General features: G+C 37.2%; 1 protein-coding gene across 2 annotated transcripts in view; it reads left to right on the forward strand.

Moving 5' to 3' along the window:
- The first annotated feature begins 210 nt into the window (after nt 1-210).
- The window catches only part of PLPPR4 (phospholipid phosphatase related 4), a 44,676-nt gene continuing 27,774 nt past the window's right edge, over nt 211-17,112 (forward strand). Inside the window, exon 1 of one of the 2 annotated variants that reach the window (XM_063624351.1) lies at nt 211-587. In XM_063624351.1, coding sequence (XP_063480421.1) covers nt 366-587 — 222 coding nt within the window. In that variant the 5' untranslated portion in view covers nt 211-365. The remainder of the gene's footprint in view (nt 588-17,112) is intronic. The other variant, XM_063624352.1, reaches the window with a different exon arrangement.

A 17,112-nucleotide genomic window follows, 5' to 3' on the forward strand; every position in this document is an offset into this window, starting at 1 on the left:
AGGGCTTCTGATCCTTAGCATTCTTTAATAGCATTCCTAGAGTGACCTAGGAGGCTCCCCAGGAGGGGACTAGGTGGCTTAGCTCCTCAGCCTCGCTACTGCAGAAACCAGGAGTGCGCCCCCCTTTTCGGATTCTTGACGTCAAGCTCCGACAGCCTTGGAGCCTCGCAAGGGCGGTAGAGAGCTGAGGGAGGGTGACAGGGAGGGGAAGCCATTGCAGCAACAGCTTGGAGGAGGGAGCTGGACGTCGTCTCTCGCCAGAAAAACGGGGAGCAGGAGCCAGACTAGGGGAGGAAAAGGACTGGCCCGCTAAGGGAATCGCTGGGTTGCTGCAAAAAGGGGCGGGGAGAAGGCGGGGGCGCTGCATGCAGCGCGCTGGCTCCAGCGGTGGCCGCGGGGAATGTGACATCAGCGGCGCCGGGCGCTTGGGGCTGGAGGAGGCAGCTCGCCTCAGCTGCGCTGTGCACACCTCGCCCGGGGGAGGACGCAGACCCCGGCAGGCGGCAGGGATGTCGGCGAAGGAGAGGCCAAAGGGCAAAGTGATCAAGGACAGCGTCACCCTCCTGCCCTGCTTTTATTTCGTCGAGGTGAGTTGGCCCAGTGCCTTGGCATAATGCAGATCCTCTGGGCATCTCCTAAGCGAATTCAGGTCCTGGACAGTGTTGGAGGCGCAGAGATCCTGCCAGGCGCGCGCCGCTGTCCCCAAATGCCCGACCCTCCCCTCTTCCCCTAGATTTCACAGCAGCTCCCGGAATGTGCCTGTTAATACCTGTCAGCCCGGGGTGATTACCATTAGAGGTGTCGCTGCTGGGTGGCCTGCAGGGAAGGGATACCTGTGTGAGTGAGTGTGGTTTTAGTTCCTTGGCCCTCCTTAAGTGCCTGTGTGCACAACGTCCGCTAGTGCCCCAGAGGGGCCATGATGCCCATATTTCGGGATTTGTGTCTTCAACCTGCTGAGTACGTGTCGGGAACTCCGTGTGCACACAGCTATGCCTAGGGCATATGAGGGTTGAAGGTGTTTACATAGTACAAATATTGTTAATTGCTTTTATTACCCCTGCCCCCCCAAATCTTTCTCCTATTATATTATTATGGTGCTCACATACGCTTCTGAAATTGGAACTGCATCTCTAAACATCAATCATCAATGTACTGGCCTCTTTCCACAGTAAAAAATACATATTATATATGTGTGTATACATAACTATATATAATATTTTAAATCTATGACATCATCTGATTTTACATGATTTGTATCTGAGTATTCACTGTGCTGAGCAGTATTTTAGATAAGCAATTAAATGCAGATGTATCCATAATGACCCTCTAACTTGCCAAAATGCAGTATTTGAGGGAGAAACAATTCATAGGAGTGTTATAAAGATTGGCAGATACAGTGATTCCATGTACTGTGCTCCATTGCATTAGGAAGACATTTTTAAGCAGAAGGTTTATTAAATTACAGATACTAAAGGGTTGTATTGCATAGGTTTAGGGAAATCAGACGGTTTTAGGCATAAAACTATATTCTGTTTAGTTAGAGTCTGGGTTGCATAGAGAATTATAAGACTGTTGCTGAATCATAAATATCCTTCTCTGGCCATCTTTTCAGCCAAATATGGAGGTTTAGCCCTTCCAAGTGCAAACAGTAGATTCTGTATTCAATGATTGTAAAGCTTATCTGTGCTGAGGAATAGTCACTGCCTTGAAACTTGGGAGAATAGACATTGTCGGACTGTTCTTATAGGTAACAATATATTTGGAAGTTTTGTAAAAGTGTCATAAATTTTTTAAATAATTTCAGTTTTAAGAAAGATGTATGTGACTTGCATAAGTTTCAGAGAAATGATGGGTGACCCCTTCATTCATGACCCATAGAAAAGAAGCAAAAAAAAAAAAAAAAAAAAAAAAAAAAACCTATGTATTTAAAATGATGAATCTATTTATTATCCTTTCTCTTTTCACAAGAGATTTTTGGGAACATGGTTTAGGTAATTTTTGTTGAAAGATAATAAAGAGCTTTCTCAAGAAAAATGTAGGTAGCAGAAGATTCTATGATGAAAAGGGTGAAGGAATAGAAAGATGAGATACCTGCCTTCAAGTTCAATCCATCAGACCACTTGTCGCATGGCTAATCCATGTAGTTTTGTATTATAGTGATTTCATTTGTGTCTGAATCAATGACATTCGTCTAGGAGAAATCAGTTAATGGCTGAGTTCCATCTCCAGGAAGGAACACACCTGAGGTCAGCTAGAAGCTGACTACATGTGGGTTGCAGCTATATGGCTTCAAGGAAAATGCCCTCATGAAAGAGGAGGCAAACCAGAGAATTAAAGATGTGCCTTTACAGAATGTATGTGGGCACTTTTGAGGCACCTTTAACCGGAGTACATGTCCCTTAAGCAAGAATTCTAAAAGTACAAGTGCCTCATAATGCATTTGAATTGTGTGTTTAGGAACAGACATCTCACATTTGTTACTTCTTTTCCGTGAGTGGAAATAGCCCAGATTCATTACTTTTACTTTGACCCATTCAGATACCCTCTATGAATTCCTTAGCAGGGCAAGCTATAGAACAATTACTTGAAGACAATTCATGGAGTTTAAATGAGCATTGATGACACTATGTCTTGGGGTTAACAGACTTCAAAGACAGATCAACACAACTGGACTGCAAATTATCTTCCTAAAAATTAAATGCATGATGAACCACTAAAGAGCCTCCAGAAAATGGGAGACTGCATTAGTGTAACAATTATTTAAGGGTTTGACCAGATGCACTACCACGCTCCTTTGAAATGACTCATTTTGAAGGTGGTGAGAATGCACTAAATTTACATCTCCTTTGTAGGATGAATAAACATAGCTTGAATTTGCATGTTAGTAAAATGCTCTAGAGTAATGACACTTTGCTTTACAGCATAGTTTCCCAAGACCTTAGAAATTAAGATGGAAAAGTGAAACATGAGTGAATCTCCTTCCATCACATATCAGTCTAAAGCACATATTTTTAGCCTTCTCTGTTACTCAAACCATAATTTAAGTAACAAGAAGAGGCTAACAAAACAGATCTCAGAAGAAAACGGTCCCTGGTTCTCAAGTCAGTGACACCATGAGCAACTTACACTTTGCCTTTTTTCAAGGAGTTTAGAAGTTTTAAATTACTAATTCATGATAGGTATGAGATGTGAAGAAACTTTAATTGGGAAAATGAGGGAAGGGAAGCTTTCACTCGAGCCAGAGGGGGCTGAAATCAAGATGGACTGAGTTATGTCAGGAAAATGGCAGCATGCTCTAGGAAAAACCTGGGCCTTGCAGACAGATTGACTTGGTTCAAACACCGCCTTTGCCAGATACTACGTGAATAATTCTGGCCAAGTTACTTCTCTCATCCTTAGTTTCTTCACGTATAATAGAAATTACATAATATAAATATAAATAGACCTGTATTCATACATAATAGAAATTATTATACCTACATCTTAGAATATCGAATATATTATGAGGTTAAAAGGTCATGGCTGAGATATGGTAGGCAATCAAGATACGTTAGTTCCTTTCCTTTCTTATAACTGTTCTTGACCTGAAATAAATTATTTTACTTATAGTTTGGACTTAAGGGATCAAGTCCTGACAAGGTCTAGCTTGAGAGTTCCCATTGTTGAGAAGAAGTCATCTTCTCCCCAATTTCTAGAAATAGTTTGGGCTCCACAGCCTTCTTGAAATGGACCTGTATTAATTGATACAAATGGGGAGAGTGAAGTACTATTTACAGTTTGTACCATAGTAATGACAAACATTTATAAAGTACTTAATATATGTACTAACAATAAAGCTAAATGCTTTACATGCACCATGTTGTTCAATCTTCAAAGTTTCTCTTTAAGAAAGAGGCCATTATTATCTGTGTTTTGAAGAAGAAACTGAAATTCATAAAAGTTAAACAACTTGCCCAATTTTATAAAGCAAAGTTAGAGGCAGGGCTGGGTATTAATTCAAAGCTGATGCTCTTCACCACTGCAATAACAATCTCTCTCAACTTGTTGAAAGAACATTCACATAGGCAAAGTTACTTTCTATGGTTTCTCACTGGTAAAAAAGGAAGATGTAGTAAGTCAAGGGCACACTGACAAACAGGGTGATACAGTTTTCTCTGGCAACAGATCAGCTTCCTCAGCTCAATTCCTCCTCCACTGGGAGTGTCCAAGCACAAAGAGTTGGAGGACAGTGCGTACTCCCCACATTGGCTCATCAGTTAGTGGCTAGTGCCCCTCAACAAGAACTATGGATAGATGCAAGGAAGGAGTAAAGATGTTGGCAGCCCATTTGCATGTGTCAAGGTATCTCTAATTATACCCCAATGGGCATTAGGCTGAGATGTTGGTGTTCAACCACTAAAACCAAGTAATCTTGTCCTTGTTCACCACCACACCTGATGTTAAAGCACGTATTAGTTGAAGGGATAAATTTAGGGATAGAATTATTTTTTTCTTACGTCTTTGGTTTATGCTGCTGCTTGCTAATGAAATGGCTTATGGTTGACAGTAATATTAGATAGTGATTTGAAAAACACGATGATTTTTAGTTTTGCACCTCATTTTATAAGCAAGTTTCATAACTCAGTTTTACACTATATAGCCTGGGAAAACAAAGGTCAAGTTGTGAAAAGAACTCTCAGACAAGCATACCCACACCTTATTAGAATAAAGAGAAAAGCAGGTAAAAAGGAATGTTCCACTAGAGAAAAGGTTTATCATGCCCCTAAAGTTCCCAAGTACACTGCAAGTGATGGCTGTATCACTAACAGTGGCAACTGCACCCAGCAGTATACCTAGAGTTAACAAAAGAGTATTCAAACTTTTTTTTTATTATTATACTTTAAGTTCTGGGGTACATGTGCAGAACATGCAGTTTTGTTACATAGATATACACGTGCTATGGTGGTTTGCTGCACCCATCAACCTGTCACCTATATTAGTTATTTCTCCTAATACTATCCACCCCCTAGCCCCCCAACCCCCACAGGCCCTGGTGTGTGATGTTCCCCTCCCTGTGTCCATGTGTTCTCACTGTTCAGCTCCCACTTATGAGTGAGAACATGTGGTGTTTGGTTTTCTGTTCTTGTGTTAGTTTGCTGAGAAGATAGTTTCCAGCTTCATCCATGTCCCTGCAAAGGACATGAACTCATCCTTTTTTATGGCTGCATAGTATTCCATGGTGAATGTGTGCCACATTTTCTTTATCCAGAATATCACTGATGGGCATTTGGGTTGGTTCCAAGTCTTTGCTACTGTGAACAGTGCTGCAATAAACATATGTGTGCATGTGTCTTTATAGTAGAATGATTTATAATTATTTGGGCATAGCCCAATATTATATGTGATAAGGCTGGTTGTCTGGGGCTAGTGCACTTCCTTTATGCAAAGGATTACAGTGGTCCCTCTGGGGCTCAGGCTCACAATTTTATTCTCATTAGTCATCCTGCTCAAAGATCAACTCAGTATGTAATGTAAACAAATGACAAATTACCTTTTTAAACCTAAAAAAATAAATTCCTAACATGAAATAAATGGGAAAGAGATTCTTTTTACTTAAATATTCTGCTATATGATGTAACATTTTTATAACAAACCTGATGCTAATTTTATGAAGGCAGAAGAGTTATGCTTGACCTATTGCAAATATATTTTGACAGGGCTACAGATACAGAAAAGAGTTTGAAATTGCCTGTTATTCATACGAGAAAACACACAAAGACACATATGTATGCACACACTTCTATGCATAGGTATGTACAAATACACATGGAGTAAGAATATCATCTCTCTCTCCACTCAGCATAAAATTACAGTATCTGAAGCATTTCAATTCAGAATATTTTAATCTCAAAAAATTAAGATTACTCAGAAAGTTTTCATTCGTGTGTGTGTGTGTGTGTGTGGCAGGGTCTTGCTCTGTCACCCAGGCTGGAGTACAGTGGCATGATCACAGCTCACTGCAACCTCAGCCTCCCAGGTTCAAACGATTCTCCCACTTCAGCCTCCTGAGTACGTGGGACTACAGGCATGCACCACCACACCCAGCTGGTATTTATAAATTTTGGTAGAGACAGGATTTCACCATGTTGCCCACGCCAGTCTTGAACTCCTGGGATCAAACAATCCTCCCGCCTCAGCCTCCCAAAGTGCTGGGATCACAGGCATGAGCCACCGCACCTGGCCTATTCAGAAAGTTTTCATTACTTTGAGTGTGTATTAGTAGTAGATATGTTGCAGGATTTTGTTAATGGAGCTTAATTACTATAAGGTCAGTAACTAAACAGTTTGTTCAGGAGCCCAAGCCATTGCTGCTACTCTGTTGCCATCCTACCTGGGGAAGTTCAACAAGCCTTTGAGCAAAGACACACGTTTTGAAACACATTTTGAAATTGTGGTGTCTTGACAAAACCTTAATACAATTTTTATTTTCTTCCCATTGGAAAGTGTCCACAGGTTTTTAATTGTAGCAAACATTAATTGACAAGATTTCTGTTCTATCTCATGATCTATGTACAAATTATATAACTCATTTGATTTTCTTGCTGAGAAATATTGCTAGCTTATTCCCTTTTACATAAACTTTAGCATCAGTAGGAAACATAAAATCACATTTCTGCATTGCATATACCAAAATAGTAGCTGTAGATTTTTTTCTCTTCTCTAGATTGTATAGAAGTAGAGTCTGCTCAAAGAAGTACTTCAAACCCTGCCAAATGAGATGAGTTGGCAAGTCTCTTCTCTTTCAAAGTCACAATGCATAAAATCTGATGCAAAATAAAGTAAATAGAGAATAGAGTCCTAAGTTTTAGAGATAGAGTTAAATGAGGACATTGCTACAAATCTAAGCATCGAACATAGCACTTGCTATTAGGGAATTATTTTCCATTCCCAAACACCACCACTATCTTGCTGTTTCTTCATGGCCAAGTTACTCAAAATGTGATTTTTTCTACTTTTCTCAGGAAACAAAAAATACTTGGTTTCTGCCAATTTCAAGGAGATTTTACTAATAATGATAATAATCAGAGTAATAACAAAGAATAATCCATTTCAAGTCTTCTTCATATGGCAGACTCTCTAGATACATTATTTTTAGTCTGAGAACTATCCTACTGAGAAGGCATTGTTACCTTTATTTTTTGAATCAGAAATTATAGCTCAGAGAGCTACTGTTTTTACCAGGGACATATAGCAATGAAGTGAGGGAGTCAGGATTTCAGAGCTTGTCCATCTTGCTCTTGCATTATGACTACACCATACTGTCTCACACATGCTTCCAACAACAATGCTAAACCTAGTGATGAAGTGCAATGGAGAGCCCTGTCTGTGCTGTGACTTGGCTAGCTTCATGGTATCTGGATGCATGTATTTGAAACATGTCTGGTTGTGGCTCTGTCAGAGTTCTGGAACAGAGTTTTTCTCTACATTCAGCTACTAAACTTGGCTGTGTTAGTGCTATTTCCTACTTAATAGTAACTGGTTTAATTTTGGACATGTCTAGAAGGCACAGTGTCCCCTATAAAGAAGCTTCCTTTGGGCAAGCACAAATGGCACTCGTGAGTCTCTGATGAAGATTAATGAGGATCAATGGGTGGGGGTGAGAGGGAAGACTTGGAACTTAAATAGAGTTTAGGAGAGTAGGATATGTAGGTCTATCAAAATGATAGAAAGAAAGAAACTCAACAAGGTAATAGAAACAGAGAGAGGTCAAGCCAAGCAGGATTAGAAGAAAAAGCATTAGAAAATTGAAGGTAGGAGTGAAGTGTGCGTGCGTGTGTGTGTGTGTGTGTGTGTGTGTGTGATGGAGATCCAATCTGTGAGCAAACCATGGAGACCCCTTTAAACATTTTGGTTTTCTAAGCTGGCTTGTTAAATAAAGATTATTTGAGACACAATTATTGCTGTTTATGTTGGAAATGTATTACAAATATTACTCATAGCAAACACATTTTCTCTCAGCATATGTATACAGCATAGGCTATTTCTCAAGCAACTTTTGTATTTAAAAGGTGAGGAAATGTCTTACAGAGTTTAAAAGTCTTATTACAGAGAATAAGTCTAATAAAATTATGTGATCCAAGAACATATGACCTCACTGTTTCTTCTATCACCTAAGAAAATTTTGTATTGAAAAGGTTAACTGAGTTAACCTTTGGACATGCCAAGTATGCCAGAGTTACCTAAGGACACACTGGTTAATATCAGATCAGGAATAGAACCTAGGTCTCCTGACTCCTGTTCTAGTGCTCTTTCCTAATTATTACTATTTCTAGAATTCCTTATATTAGAAAGTTTCCCTCTGGATTATAACATTTAAAATACAGGTCATTCTAATTCTACATGTGAACAAATTGTGCTGGCTGTTTGTGCTAACTTCCAAACACATTTCATGACCACCTCACATTAAACAAGTCAAAGCAATTATGAATGGATCTTCCACTGTTCCAAATTGTTAGGCTCTTTGAAAAGCATGGTAATAGCTAAAGATTAAAAAATTAGAAATGATTCTTCTCATTGCCTAAGTGCCCACCTGTAATTTCACAATTAACTCCCTTGACATGAGGTCTCTAACAGACAGTAAAGGAAAGTATAAACATGGGAAGGAGTAAGAGTATAATTAATGTCCTCACTTATGGAATAGCTTTGAATTTTCCCTTATACTTCAATGTAAATTTTTCATACATTATATCATCTGATCCTTTAAATGCAACTGAGAAGTAAATATAAACTCTATTTTAAAAATTAAGTAACGAAGACTCAGGGAAGTCCAAAAACTTGCCTAAAACTCAAGTAGTGCTATTTTTCATCTTGGTCAGAAGAAAAACAAAGGTGACATTTAAACCGTGAAATGTCTAATTTTGAGCATCATGGTAGCCTTTTATCGTATGAATTAGCTGAGAAATGTATTTACAGATAACTATCGAATGGAGTAATCTTTTCATTGTCAAGTGGATTTTGAAATATGGATGCCAAGGACAGAAATACTAATTTTGGCATAACTAACATTGAGGTGTATTTCTTATCAATAATTAGACTGAACCAATTGCACTTAGGTCCATTACTATCTGGTTGTTTGTCAAGCAACATAGAGGAGGATAATGGCTTTCTTATTTGCTGTAACAAGATGGTTTCTGTCTGTGTAAAACTGGTATTTAGATCACTTAGGAATAAATTAAAGAAAAGTGGAAAGGCAAGTAATTAAAATCAATGTATTTGTGGAAAAGGTAAACATGGAATCAGTACATTTAACAGAAGAATGATGTTTGGGAGTGAGAGCAATGGAAGTAGATGTGACTATATTGTTAACAATTTAACGCTCTTACCAAAAGTCTGTGCTATGGGTTTGCTTAGAGGTAAACTGCCATTTGATGAAATCCTAGGCATGCTTCAGAAATTGAGTCCTCCTGGATAGAGTCCAAAAGAGACTGATCTTACATTAAATGTTCTTCAATAAGGAATGCTAAAATGAAATTCCAGGGTATAACCTGTTTTGTACTCTTACAATTTATTTATGTATTGAGTAAACATTTATCACTTGCTTATGATGTGACTTTTGGTAAAAGTAATAGAAACAATATGGAATCATCACTGGCATACTTCCTAGTCTATAGTAGAATTTCAATAAATTTTAACTGGATGTAATAAAATAGGACTAATCATATGAACATAAATTTTTCTTTAACTGTCTTTTATCAGCTGGTGGAGACATTTTTATTTGTAAAGTGATCATAAATTCCCTATCAGAGACATTGCTCGGCCTTGTGGATTATTGAACAGTTGAAGATTAGATCAATATCCAAGGTCTATATGAGTCCTCATCTCTTAATTATACTTATGTTCATTTTATAATCTAGGACTTACCTATGGATTGTTTGAGATTTGAAATTTCAAATAAAGGCATCACTGAAGCAAAGAACTTTGCAATTTTAATTTTCATAGAAAGTTATTTTAGTTACATAAGGCACATATACCAGCAGACAATTTTTTGTGCCTATGGTAAAACAAACTATTAGATACATATATTTCTTACTTTTAAAAAATAATGTAGTTTTTTTTTTTTCACTTGATCTACCAATTAGCTTTAGAATCTTGGGCAATTAACTTATTTCCTCTAAGCCTCATTTCCCTCATTTGAAAATGATGGAATTATTGTGGTCAGGTTAGAGTAATTATGACCCTTTAATCATATGCAAATTATAAAATATGGCCAAGAATTCTAAAGCAAAGTCAGGCCTAGTAAATGAATTTTCTCTTTCCCATTTACCAACACCCCCTCTCCCATCTTGTCTAAAGTAAACTTTGTGGTAGCTTTAGATGCTACCTGACTCCCTGGAAAGGGGCTGGTTCTCCTGACTGTTTTTTATTGGTATCACACATTTATGTATGTTTTATACAGTGTGCATACAATGGTGGAGCAGTTTATTACAATGTATAATACAATAACAATAAATATTTACTGGAATTCCTGCTCATTTTTATAGATAGAGGGACATATGCACACACTCACAAAATAGAGACCACTTTTTTTCAGTACCCTTACCTTGACCTAGTCAGTGGAGGGGAATTCTCATTTACTGAGCATCTTCTATACACAGTGCCCAGGTAACACTCTACTGAAAGTCTCTACTTCAAGGTTGTTGGTAGGCCCATAATCTGTAAGCCACTGCCATTCTTATCTTTCCAGAGTTCTAAAATATCATATATAAACTCGTCAGCAGCAGTGTCTGTTCAATGCAAATTAAATATCTTCCCATGCCTCAACTGAACCATCTGTGAAATAAAGAATAGTATGCTTTCTAAAAATGATGAATAAATTAGATTTAATCTTTGGGAATGAGTCATCTCATTTAGGCTATTGTATGATTCACTGGAATCTTTTTTTTAAGGCAGTTGGATACACTCTGAAGAATTAACAGGTTACTTATCCCTTGGGTGATGATCTGAAAATGCCTGTATTGTAGCAACTGAGATTTGAGTTATTAAAACATGGAGAATATCCAACTGTGAAGATTTGGACATAAATAATGTCTTATTCAGGGCAAAACCTGATAAAAAGGATGGTCAGCAATCTGTTATAAACAATCTACTACAGGGAGATGAATTTTTGAAAACTCTTCTGCTTTAAGACCTCATTTGGTTTCTAGCTTCCAGTTGAATTTTACATACATGAAGAAAAATTATTTGATGGTGTTACGTTTTTCAATATTTCAGTCTCAGACTAGTGGTTATTCCATAGATAATATTGGTTCTGGTAATTTTTAGATGGTTGGCCCAGGACGTAATTAAGGAAAAATTCTTTTTATTATTTATTTTTAAACTCCAGCTTGTAGAACAATGCAAATAGCTGAGAGCAGATAGTCTCTCAATAAATCTGTGATGGATTAGTTGTTGCATTGGTCAATAAATCTAGCAGCTTAATTAATGAATATAGGGAGACAGAGCCTGGACTGAACCTTAGCTTTGGCCTTGGCCTTGGCCACATTATTCTTTGGCTGACCTTGAAGGCTAGTGGTCCTTTCAGTCCTGTTCAGAAATAGAGGAAGAGATTGCTAAGACTTCACTGCTCAAATGCATGTTCCAACATGACTAAGAAGGGCCAAGTGTAGCACATCCTAGAAAATGCCTACTCTACGGAACTACAGAAAACTTTAAGAACTGCTCATTCCAAATCCCCCAGCCCACCAAATTCAGCAGGCTCTGTTTCTTCCTCCACCACTACCTTTCACCTTCCTAAGACTCCAGAGGTCGATGAAGCACAGTAGGGAGAGGGAGAGGGGTATGAGGTATCTCATATGAGATGACCCTAAGAATCATAAGGACTGATATTTTCCATTAAAACACATAACACAATCCTACTTACTTTAATTAACTTAATCACAGCATTAAAATGTTAGAAAATAAAACAGAAGTTATTAATGTCCCACATTAACTGCTCAACTTCAATATCTCTTTTACGTACACCAAGCCTTTTCAAAAATGAAACTTAAATAACTAAGGCCTTCAGCAGCATCGGAAACTTTTAACTTTGAAGAAGGGTTCATAACGTGCATCTAAGTGTGCATCTAAATGTGTATAAAGATGTGTATGTAGGAGACAAGCTTAGAGGGAAGAGAAGCTTGTGATATGCTATATAGCGTTCTAATCTCTGAAATTAGATGAGAAATCCCTTTTCTGGATAATTAATAGGTCAAATAAAATGTATCAGGCACATGGCAAATACTAAAAAGTATTTGTTAAATAAATTGAATATAATAGAAAATGTGAACTTTCATAATGTTTAAGTAAAATGGTTTAATAATAAAATTCATACTTTATTTTAATAAACATTGTGAAAACATAATTAATTTAGAAACACTGATAGTCTTTAATTCAGTCATTCCTGTGTATATAATGTTAAGATTATATGTCGATTTAAATCTCAAAATCAGAAATTTGCTTCTCTTATGCTATAACTCAAATACAAGGGGACTTCTAAAAGTTCATGGAAAAAATGGAATTAAAAGATAAACATAAAAAATATAAACTTTATTTCTCAACATAAGCTCTATCAAGCTCAAGATAGTTTAGTAAGCAATGATAAAAGCCATTTAGTCCATTCCTAAAGAACTGATGCTCCTGGGAATTTGACCATATCATTGCAATCTGTTTTACATTATCAACTGAAGAAAAATGGGTGCCTTTGAAAGATTTCTTAAGAATAGAAAACAAGAAGAAGTCAGAACGAGCCAAATTAGGACTGTGAAATGGATGCCTAACGATTTCTCATTGACACTCTCACAAAAGTGCCCTTGTTTGGTGAGAGGGATGAGCATTGTTACGGTGGGGAAGGATTCTCTAGCAAAGCTTTCTTGGGCATTTTTCTGCAAAAGCTTTGGCTAACTTTCTCAAAACACTCTCATAATAAGCAGATGTTACTGTTCTTTGGCCCTCCAGAAAGTGAACAAGCAAAATGCCTTGAGCATCCCAAAACGATGTTGTCATGACCTTTGCTCTTAACCAGTCCACTTTTGCTTTGCCAGGACCACTTTCCCATCTTGGTAGCCATTGTTTTGATTGTGCTTTGTTTTCAGGATCATACTGATAAAACCATGTTTCATCACTTGTTACAGTTTTTTGAGGAAATGCTTCAGGACTTTGATCCTACTTGTTTATTTTTGTCCATTGAAAGCTATACTCTTGTCTGCAGCCAATCTGACCACAGTTGTTTTGGCACCCATTGAATGGAAAGTTTGCTAAACTTTAATGTTTCAGTCAGAATTGTGTAAGCTGAACCAAGTGAGAGGTCTATGTTGTTGGCTATTGTTTGTGTTGTTAATAGTCAGTCCTCTTCAATTAGAGTATGGACAAGACAAATGTTTTCCTTGCAAATTGATGTGGATGGTCTGATGTTGTGCGCTTTATCTTCAACATCATCTTTTCCCTTCTTAAAATGAATTATCCATTTGTAAACTGCTGATTTCTTGTATTTATAACTTTCTGCAAAGTATCAATGATTTTGCCATTCTTCCACTAAAGCTTCATCATAAATTTGATGCATGTTCTTGCTTCAATTTTAGCAGAATTCATGTTGCTCTGATAGGGGTTCTTTTCAAACTGATATCTTATCCTTCTTGGTGCTTCAAACTAGATCTTTTTCAGATATGTTATGAGTGTGTATGAGCTTATTTTGGTGCAAAAAAATTGAAATCCATTCACAGTTTTTTCATAATATACACATTCCATGACTTTTGAAGATCGCTCATGTAGAAGTTTTAGTTATGTCACGTTTGCCTGACATTGTTACAACGTGAACATCTATATGCTTTCTCTGTATGAATAAAACAATCCCACTAATAGTGAAAACACTATTTAATCTAAGTATATTAAGATCTTACCTTATTAAAGGATATGATGAATATATACAATATCATGCACTATAGAAATTGTAGGGTAGCACTAACAATCTATAAAGAGAAATACTCTTTTTTATTTTGTTATTTCTCAGTGTCTTTGGAAACCCATTGATCCATTGTATAAGCTTCTAGGAAGAGGTAATATGTACAATAATCACAAACATGAATTGGGAAGCCAGATTTCTTGAGTTTGTAATCCAGCTAACAAGCTGTATAACCTTATAAAAATCATGGAATCTTACTGTATAACCTTGTACAAATCATGTAATCTCATGTAATCTGTTTCCTCATCTGTAAGATGGCAGTAATAATAGCACCTTCATCAAAAAGGTGTTGTGAAGATTGCATGAATTCAAACATATGAAGTACTTTAAATGGTACCTGTCAAACATTAGTAGCATTAAATTACTATTATTACCCAAATTTTTAAATGTCAGCTGTATGTTGTAAGGGAAGAGAAATTACAGCTGGAAGAAAGGATTTAAAAGCAATTACTTATAACAATTGAAATACAGATCCTCAGCCTCAGGTCTTAGTCTCTAATGGTTTAAAGAATAAAATGCTTTCCAAGACAATGCACATACTTCAGTGTCTAATTATTTAAGAAGAACAAATTTTCACTACCTGAGGTTAAGGCTGGTGAGTACAAAACCTACTACCCTACGCCTAGTGCTAGATCAATATTCAGGTAATAAAACAACCATTTATCATTATTTTTGACTTTACTGTTAGATCATTGTGTGATTGTATTGGTCCTTTTAGAGCTGTAAAAATGTAGTTTCATATTCAAGTATAAAAACATAGAACAGATTTTTTCCCATTCAACCCAATACAATCTATTAGGTGAGGTAGCTCTTCTCTATTAATTATCACTGCTATGGAAGATCCAATTTAAGTTTCTTGATTTTTTAATGCTAATGAAATCATTAGAATTCTAGAAATTCAAAATAGAAAGCATTTTCTTGTAGTAGAATAAATGAAGATCTTTTTAAATGGCGGATATTTTCTTAACAACACTGCAAGAATGTCTCAATATTTGGCATCTCTCTTCAAATTATCCATGTATGTATTAGTTTATTGCATATTGAGGACACCTAGTATGTCAGGGATAAATAGATGGATAAGACTACTTTTCTGCTCTCAAGGATCTTGTCGCTGAATAGGAGAGAATGTAAAGGAACAACTGCCATCCCATATGACAATTGCTATGATCCAGGCATTCATCAGGATATCTCTGTATGGTCAGAGAAAGTGATCCAAAGGAAGCACTAAAAGCAGGAAAACATCTGGAACCTTAAGTTTGCCTAATTTCTGATACGTTTTATTGGAAATCATTCACTAGGGAAGACAAATGTGAAAATAAAAGCAGACCATATCCAAAATATAATTAAATGCTCTTAAGATATTCCCAAAAACCAAAATAATACAAATAACTTCAAAGAAACTGCACAAGGAATAACCTTCAGGACCTGAGGGCACCACATCAGTGAGAGTGTGATTTGACAGTGCCTGCCACCCCTTTGCTGTTGTTGCCGTTGAAACCCCTTGACACATGGCCATCTCTTGTCTTGTGTCCTTTAAACTGGCAATCTCATTGAAGCCTGGGGCCATCCTTTCCTGAAAAGCACTAGACTAGTGCCAGATGGTGACATGTGGCAGAATGGCAGCAGGATACACGGCGGTGCATGCTTCCAGGAATTTAACAGACCAGATTTCAATTACTGGCCTTTGAAGCCAGGCATGCTATTTTACTTATCTGGGGCATGGTCCTTATCTTAAATTTATTTTAAGAATCCCAAGGAGGTTAAGAATTAAACTAGATAATTAGGATGAAATGTCTAAATAAAAACTCAGTAAATGTCCTTTGCTTTTTAGGTCTGAGTACATACCTAATAAATTCTGCTGAAACTGAGAGGAGCTCTAGAAAAGACAGATCTCAGATTGGAACACACAAAGCAATTTTCATGTTTGGGTGATAAGGAATAAGTGAGTAGAGAATGTGTTTAAGAGTAATCAGAATTAAGAGAAACAGAGTGGCCTTTTTCAAACTGCACCTTTCCCCTAGGACCGCCTCTCCCCACACGGGCACCCCACATGCAGTTATCTTAGTGGTGTGGAGGAGGAAAGCCAGTTGAGTTCCATGAGCCAAGAATTTTGAGCATGTTTCCCAACTTAGACACCTGGGTAGGAGTGGGAACACTTGGGGGCTTTGTGACTGTTGCACAATTTATGTAACCTATTTCTGCCTCAGTTTTCTCATTTGTAATCTGGGGATACTAATAGATACTTTATACAGTGTAGATCAAATATAGCGATCTTTTAAACTTAACTAGTATCTGGCACCTAAGTCCTCAACACATGCTGTGTACTTTTCAGAAATTGCCTATGTTTTTTGTTCCTTTAATCATAATTTCTTGATTTCTTTCAATTAAATTCAGTGAACATTTATTGGACACCTAAAACATTAAAAGCACTGGGTGAATTGCAAAGGTTTCACTTTTGAGTACTTGATCTTAGGGCAAGGGTTGGTAATATATAAATAACTATAATCAAAGGCAGACTAACAGATCCTTTGATAAAGTTATATATGAAATATGTGAGACGGAGTCTTCAATTCTGAATGGAGAGCCTGGAGAAAGTTTCAGGGAGAAAAAAATTACATGATCTCAACCTGAAAGGATAAGTACAATTTTTATGAGAAATAAATGTGGAACTGTAATGTGAAGCAGAGACTAGAATATGTCTTTTTGAAATATAAATATAATGGGAACATGGGCTGTCTTTCTGGTTTAGGAGAGTGGAGAGTAGGTGGAAAGCAAAATTGACCAAGAAAGGCAGATCATGGCCGTATTTTAAAAAGTCATAAATATCATTCTAAAAAATTTGCACTTTATTTTGTCATTAATGAGGCACCATTAAATGCGTGATGAGGTGTGAATTCTGGGAAAATTAGTTTGGAAGCATTATGGAGGATGAAACAAATTATGAAGAGAATAGAGATTTTTTTAAAGGCCCTGATGCTTTATATAAGGCAGTGACAGTGTGAAAGAAATGAGAGAGGCCGGGCGCGGTGGCTCACGCTTGTAATCCCAGCACTTTGGGAGGCCGAGGTGGGCGGATCATGAGGTCAGGAGATCGAGACCACGGTGAAACCTCGTCTCTACTAAAAATACAAAAAAAA

This window comes from Symphalangus syndactylus, chromosome 12 (assembly GCF_028878055.3).
Source record: "Symphalangus syndactylus isolate Jambi chromosome 12, NHGRI_mSymSyn1-v2.1_pri, whole genome shotgun sequence".
Classification (NCBI taxonomy): domain Eukaryota; kingdom Metazoa; phylum Chordata; class Mammalia; order Primates; family Hylobatidae; genus Symphalangus; species Symphalangus syndactylus.